Below are 8,451 nucleotides of genomic sequence, written 5' to 3'. Positions count from 1 at the left end.
TATTATTATTATTATTATTATATATTCTGCAAAATACGCACATTTCAATCTATTGATTTATTTTCATGGATGATCACATTTTTGTAGAAAAGGTGCCGGGTCACACAGCAGCAATAACCAACGCAAATTCACGCTTAAGCGCATGATAAAAAGGGCAGTCACGTTCGTTTGATCGTGATCAAAATAGACTTAGAACAACGTGTATTACGAAACAATATGTATGGATATAATAAGACCACAAATTCATTCACGCATACAAAGGACGAAATTTATTTTGGGTGTTTATTCGCCCACTGAACACATGGCACACCATGGGTTTGCATGATAATAGTGGTAACAGTTAGAACATTGGAACAGTTGAAGATTGTCTTACTGTTCATAAAACCAGTGCATGTATCGTATTTGTAACTTGACAGTCTCCAATGTAACTCACTACAACGAACGAGAACCTTGAATTATTTTTTTTAATAAGACAAGAAATTCGAATCTTCCAATAAACGAGAAAATAATGATGACCAGCCCTGTAAAAGTGCATTGGCAAAGTCGCGTCATGCGAAAACGACATTTTTAAATTGATAGATTTGTTTGTACACACCTTAGCTTGCACGCACACACGCACACAATCACACACACATGCACAAAGACAATACTGAATTGGAAACATGTAATGTCCCGGTCTTGGAATACACAGTATTAAACATTCTTAATCACAGTGCCAACACCAGATAAGATATGGCAAATTTAGACCAATCTGCGTTCCAGAGCTGGCAGTTTATGGGGTCAGCAGCAACATGTGCTCACTGAACAGAAACAGGCTAATCACCTGAAGAAACTACTCTAGAATTCTGATAATTATTGCAATTTATAACATAGGTTCTGCGCTCTATACATTCATATTATTATCAGTATATCACTTTATTTCCTAACAAAGAAACAATCGTAATAGTATCCTAACATCTCCGTCTAAACTATTAAAGGCAAATTACTAAAAAAACTTTTAAGCTTGAGTCATTTTCCATTAAAGCCATTAAGAGTCGTGTACATTACTGTATTGTAAGAATGCTGTTACACTGTAATTTTTTGTGTTTTGGCTACAAATAGTTTGCTTCGCTTTGCTTGAACACTTCAAGGAAGTATTCTGTAGAAAAGAAAAATGGATCCTCATACCATCTGAAAGATCCAAGCAAAGAAAATGGGAAAAACTGATCCTTAATAAACACTCGTAATTCCACATCAACTAATATCAACAATGCTCCTTCAGACTGATTGTTTAACGACTTCAATATAATTTGTCTTACAGAGGGATATAATGATAACATAATAAGTCTCATCACAGAAGATTACATTGTATGCTCTACTATATATGACATCATTACAAACAGCACAACCTGCTGATTAATGTAGACCACGGTGGTAAGGATGGTATCAACTGCAGGTGAGAATCCTTCCCTTGGTGCATGCTGATATGCTGCATGCTGTAATGTAACCACCCAATCAATACGGGTTGTCCTTATAACTTGGTCTACTGCCACCTGGAAGTCATCTTTACATTCATGTTTTGACATTTACAATGTGACTTGTCGATGTTAGAAGAACATAGACTGGAGTGACTTGCGAAAATTTGCCATCTCTTGGTGTTGCTGAAGAGGAAAATGTACAGAAGGGGAAAACAAAGAGGAATAAAGCTGTTATCCACAAATCATGACAATGATAAAAATAGATTTATCACTAGATTGTGAATTGTGCACCAAGCGACTCAGAAAACAAGGTGATACCTCTTGTATGTATATTCACTGTTCAAAGTTAAGTTAACCAAATCAATCATCTTCTTCAGAGCATGTATACACAGACAGCAAACCAAAATGTCTTTCATTATAAGATTGCTTAGTACTTTACTGCTAAATCCTGGAAACACGCACAGTTCTGGAAAGGACGTGGAAACTGCTTTTACGCCCAACTATTTAGAAGACACCTGCAATACATTTTACTGATAGTTTGTCATAGGAATGACAATGTGGTGCCACATCACTTCCTTCCTAAAAAAATTTTGATTGTATGACCAGACTGCAACAAGGTACCAACATATGTGTCAATCAACCCAGTATTCAGGCTGTATTCCTCCAAGTAAAATACAACAGAACATACCACATGCTGAGATATTAAAAACAGAATTATGCTACGATGGTTACAGCATAAACATAATGTTCATAAATGGCTAGAATTGAGACAGTCCAGAGAGGCAGTGCATGAGCCAGAGCCATAATACACATTATGATAAAAGGAACTGATATTGCTGAGTTACATGAGAGCATACATTCTCCTTTGGGGTTTTTTCCCTTATTATTCTATCTGATCCTCTCATGAACTGGTTTGCAATTGCAAAGATTGCTAATATCTCCCCATGGCAAGGTGGTCAAGGAAAAACAATTGATGAGCCTGAACGAACCATCTCCCACCTGTTTGATTGACAAGGGTGCTAATCAGTCTGCCATCTATAAGCTCTATTTGAACAAGGTAACTATCCATGCTTTTGTTATCCAGCCCTCTGGGTTACACAATAGGAATGGAATGGAATGCCACCTTTAATTGTCTTTGCGCTTCAGTGCCTAGGTTTTAAGACACTAGGAGGCCATTGATTGTTTAGGCTTGCCTTTGTACATGTATTAGGATTTAATCAAGGTAGACAAAAGAAAGTTCAGGTGGCAAAATGCCAAGAGCACTCATGCGTATTCTTTCTCTGAAGTCTGCCAGGTGTATACTATGGTAAATTCCAGTTACATTTTGAGGAAGCTCACTGATCTTGACAACTGCCCAAGGGTTGACCTTAAAAAATGCATACCACTTTATTTATAAATCTATTATACAGACTGTACCATAAAACATCATTATCTGATTCATCCAGTGAAACTTTTGGCGAGAAAGTTGTGTTCTAATTAAATGTTGGCGAGCTTTAACCTTTGATCTTTCTCATCTATGTCGTTTCAGGCAACTACTGTACTTTTCTATTAATTTCCATCAATCTCACTGAATAATATTTCCAATGAACTTTTCTAGCTGAAGCATCATGTAGAGAATGCCATATGTAACCTTCATAAAGGTACCTCTTACTTTGACCTTTGACCTACAAGCAGCAATGTGTTTCATGCAAGTAATGTTCATGAACTAGATCTACCCTGTCCATCACTGGACAGCCCTAGCTGAAGCAATGACTTGGAATGGCGTGCAAAAGTGCATTAGCCTTTGACCTTGAGGGGTTATGTCTAAATTCTTATCTGATCAGCTACACCTCATGTTTCTTCAGGCCTGTGCTAGTTACCAAGAAAATCAATCAGGCATGCTTTCATCAAATTTGATAATGTGATTTATGGGATGGATGGAAGATTCAATTCAATTCAATTCAATTCGATTTTATTGTCCATTTCTGGAAATTTGTTTTGTTTGCATGCATACCCGTTACATCAATACATATGGCACACGTATAACATGGTGGGATGGATGGTCAACCTGAAAACATAATGCTTCCAGTACCCTTCAGGATGGAGAAATAATATTACTATGCAGTGAGAGAGATATAGAAGGATAATTATAAACAAAGAGAAAGAAATGTTGATGTTCTTTTCGGAGTTAATGTAAATAACACATCCCTCTCATGCTGTACAATGGTATAGAGGGCTTCTTTTAATAGTTTGTACAAAAGAAAAACCAACTTTCAGTCACTTTGAATGATGGAAACACAAACAGAATAGGAGTTGATATGCAGAGTTCACAAGCATGCCAAAACAAAGCAACCTTTTATAATTTGTTGACTCACAGGAATTAAACAAAACAATGAGAAGATCTCAAATAGAGTTACTGAATTTCTTCTTGAAAGGTCTTATACCAAACATTCACATGTATGTAGTTATATGCACGTATGTGGTACCATATAGAAGCTAAATCCCAAGGGGCTTGGTCAGTGAGGTAAGATGAAAGAAGTTTGCTTACTATTGCAAGCACTGTCTGTGTTCAGTGGGGGGGGGGGGGGGGGGGCTTTATCATCTGCACAGTGACTCAAAAGTAGCAAATGTCAAGTCTGCCAGTTGCTTCTTTCAGCAGGCAGTCCTTGATAAATAGTGTCTCACTATGTTATGTGTCTTGTACTCTCCTTGCAAATACAGGAGTCTGTATGTGTGTGCTGCAAGGCATCATGCACCTGATTATTTGCTGATATTGAAACAATTGCCATAATCTTTAAGGGCACTCTCTATCTAGTTTTACAATGAATAAATTAAATATCTGTAAACAAACTGATTCACAAGTAGGCAAAAATGTATGAATTTCATTCTAAAAAATTGTTCACAAACGAGATGATCTTGGAGCTCGTAAGAAACAGACAGCTGTTTCACGAGGTGAGAAGACAGTGAGCTTAATGTAAGTTTTATCATTAAACTACAATTTAATACAATTGCAGCATGGTGTAGCTCCATTGTTGCAGTCATGTTTGTAGTTAATTTGCCAATGCTTTCACAGACAAAAAGTGAAGACACATAAAGTAAACATGCATTGTAGTCAAGAAGATAAGCAACAGTGAGCTATACTGTTACTGTTGATAGCTTTTCATTTCCAGAAAAGTAGTGATAAACCAGACATCGAGAGATCATCACTGCTTGCCGAATGTAATATCATCTGTCACACAGACATAAATCTAGTGTGCTTGAACTTGTAATTGCCTGGGAGAAAGCAAGCTGACACCAGTGTTTACCACCTTGTTAATAGATCAACAACTTCACTGTCATGATGAGGGCAGCTAAATGATATCAGTATGTCCTTGAAACTTTGATGAGAATAAGCACTGGTAGGATTGCATACTCCTTTTAAATAACAAAGTGTAGCTGTATCATGGCCGTCTACCATGGTCCTGACAAAACCAATCAGCCAGACTGTCCAAACTGGCAATGTCACAATTCAAAACCTTCACTGGTCTTTTGCACACTTTCGGTCACAACCGTCTGAGCCCTGTTAAACTGTGATATGCCTTCAAATTGCATAACTAGCATCAATATATTAATCCCTAAGCACCAGGTTTCCCATGCAGAATGAGACAACCCCTTCCAAAGAAGATAAGCATTATCTATCATAATCAAGCTATTATCTGTTTCCTTACACTTTGATTGCAAACATTTAATGAATGTTTAATATTTAATGAATGAACATTTAATGAATGTTTGGGTAAAACAATACCCAATCTTAAATCAATGTGAAGACAATGAATGCTCCATGCACTATGATCTCAAAAAGGCTGATTACAAAAATATCATATGAACTATTGATTCATCTTCTTGTGGAACTACAGTATGTACTATGTACTAGGGTAAAAAAGGACAATCAAAGGGAGGTTTATTTTGAATGAAAGCTGACAGTAAATAATGTGGCAGTGTAATTTGACTGTTACGCACATTAGGCTGGTATGCTTCTGCCCGTCATGCAACATTACATCTGTCATAAGAACATGGCCCTTCATTTACACTTTGATGAAGCTTACTTCTTGACCACCACTTCTTGACACTTTCTGCACGAAGAAAAGAATTTATTTCTATCTCCTTATCACATTACCAATGCAGCTTCAGAAGTGACTTTTTAATGCTACGTTTACACCATGTTCCTGGCTGCCACAGCAGTCACATTGCAGGCCACTGCGGATAAAACGGGATGTACACGAGACAACACAGTGAGACAAAATAGGCAAACATGACAGGCCATGATTGCCATAGATGCCGTGTCAGATTTTTAAACTGATTCCGCCATGAACAAACTTGAAACAACAGTCATCAATATACTGACTCATTGTATGAACTTTAATGGGGATGGCTAGTAACTGATCAGTGGGAATCAGTGGGAATGCTGGGGATGATTGTTCCAATCCTCGTGGTATTCATTTAAGAGTACATATATATCTATTATTGTGTGAAAATTGTGTGAAATTGTGTGATCGTTAAAGGCCACCTAACGATCGCCCCATCACTGTGTACAGGCATGCTAACCTGAAAATGTTAAACTGCACATTACTTGAATATGAGACCATTCTGAAGCAAATAATTTTCACACAGTAATAGATATATATTGTACTCTTAAATGAATCCCACAAGGATTGGACCAATCATCCCCCAGCATTCCCACTGATTCCTACTGATCAGTTACTAGCCATCCCCTTTAATAGCTCAATCACTTTTGGTTCAAGAGAAAATCTTTAAAGATTCCTTTAAAGATTCCAGGGGGTGTTGGGCCCCCTGGGGGCCCCCCAGGTGGGGCCTGGTGCCCATTTGATGGAATTGAGATTCTATCTCCCTAGGGATGCTACCTACTAAGTTTGGTGAAAATTCATCATGGGGTTTTCAAGAAGAAGATGGAAATACACAATTGAGGCCCCATTAGGACCCCTCCACACCCCCCTCCTCTTGGGTCCCAAGGGAGGCACCCCTGATTCCGCCATGAACAAACTTGAAACTTACAGTCATCAATGTACTAACTCAGAGAAGAAGATTTTTTTAAGATTTCTTAATTTTAGGGGGTTTGCCCCCCCCCCCCCCCCCGGGGGGGCCCCCCAGGGGCCCCCCAGGTGGAGCATGGTGCCCATTTGAACAAATTGAGATCCTAGCCCCCTAGGGATGCTACCTGCCAAGTTTGGTGAAAATCAGTCTTGGGGTTCTCAAGAAGAAGATGATAATGTAAACAGTTTACGCATGACACACAACGCACGACGGACGAAGAGCGATCGCAATAGTTCACTTGAGCCTTTGGCTCAGGTGAACTAATAAAACAGTTCGGGCAAACGGGACTCCCATGGCCGACAGAAGCATGGTGTAAACACATCTTTAGCCACGGTGAAGTACATTTTAATTCTTTTCTCTTACATGTACTATTCATGTAATTTTTGCATAGTGTGTACAACACATGTGGTATATTGATTTCACAGAGTAAAATATGCAAAGCCCCATTTTTGTTTTTGTTGTTGTTGTTGTTGTTGTTTTGACATGGCAATGACAGGTGTTATCAATGATTATATTTCTCTTGTACTCCTGTACCTGGCAGTGACATTAAGGTAGCAGTAGCACTGGTAGCAAGAACATGTGCTTTATGAATGTTTTTGATGGATTGATATATCATCAGTCATACCACCCCTAAATAGATAGGATTCTGGCAACACAATTGAAAGGCAGTCAAGTGACAAATAAAAAAACAAAACCAAAAAACCAAAAAACAAAAAACAAATTGCTCCCATGAAATCAGATGATCTACTGAATAAAATTTTACAGCTATCCATAAGATGGGTAAGTACTTTCAGCATAATGATAGCACTTAATTAGCAGGTACTGTCATGAGAAAGTGCCAATAAATCTAACAGGCCAAATGGACTACTGCTGGCATGGAGAGTACTCACAGTGCTTGTAGCCAGGAACATTTTCAATTTGAACTGTGCCCATTTCTGACTGCCTTTTTTTTCTTGTTACAATTATTTGTCTTTAGAATCACAAGGGTGCAATGTGCATCAAAATTCAAATAATAAATGATGCATCACGCGTTACCCCGGGTAACCGCGTTGTGTAGCGCCACCTCACGTCCACTCGAGGACAGTCAGAAAAAAATGCATGCACTGTGTGTGCGTGTACATAGCATTCCCATGCCACTGCATGTTATACTATGCGTGCATGGAAGCTGCGATACCACTACCGTGTGCTTTAGTGCAGTGCAGTGCAGTGGCTAGCGCGCGCTAGCTCCAGCACCAAAATAATTTCCTCTTTTTGGCACCCAGGGTCCGTACAACCTTTGTAAAAAAATAAATAATTCAACAAAATGGCGGATTTTTATTTGGTACCCCGGATACCATTTATGTCATCAAATGCTACATTTTGGTGATATTTGCCTTTGACATTTGACCTTCACTCCTGTCATTTAAGACATTTGTTGATTTATTTTAACCTTCATACCAGATACAGTACTTGTCACATTAGCCCTACTAAATGGGCTGGGAGTAGCAAAATCGGTTCCCTTATGCAGGGTGCTCAATTTTCAGATGAGCACGCACCATACACTCAGTGTATTAATAATACATACTACACAAGTGCTTACACACGCATGTGCACCACCCCACTGTACATTTACCCCTCCCCCTACGATCTCTCATTACCACACATCAAGAGCAACCAGATTCCTCTGTCACTGTTGTTTGAACACAAAAGACATGCATTAAAAAGTTGACACTTTCTTTAAAAAAAGGGGCCTTCTTAAATTTGTTCTGGTATGCCTAGATCAACATATTTCTTTTTCTGCGATTAGTCATAGCTTCAGCATGTAATACCTTTTGTATATTCAAGGCACTGATATTACCAAGAATCTATGCAAAAAGCTCAGCCAGTCTGGGTCATGAAAAGTTACCATCAAATTCATGTCAGAGAGAGAAAAAGAAAAGCGTAA

At 38.5% G+C, this 8,451-nt stretch overlaps 1 protein-coding gene across 1 annotated transcript in view; it reads right to left on the bottom strand.

Annotated features, from left to right (window-relative positions):
* Positions 1-268: 268 nt before the first annotated feature.
* LOC140235608 (synaptonemal complex protein 3-like) overlaps positions 269-8,451 on the bottom strand; it is a 32,997-nt gene continuing 24,814 nt past the window's right edge. Inside the window, exon 9 of the mRNA XM_072315615.1 lies at positions 269-1,640. Coding sequence (XP_072171716.1) covers positions 1,587-1,640 — 54 coding nt within the window. The 3' untranslated portion in view covers positions 269-1,586. The remainder of the gene's footprint in view (positions 1,641-8,451) is intronic.

The sequence above is a fragment of the Diadema setosum genome, chromosome 12 (assembly GCF_964275005.1).
Source record: "Diadema setosum chromosome 12, eeDiaSeto1, whole genome shotgun sequence".
Classification (NCBI taxonomy): domain Eukaryota; kingdom Metazoa; phylum Echinodermata; class Echinoidea; order Diadematoida; family Diadematidae; genus Diadema; species Diadema setosum.
The sequence above is the reverse complement of the archived record's forward strand: the minus strand, read 5'-3'. Positions and strand labels throughout refer to the sequence as shown.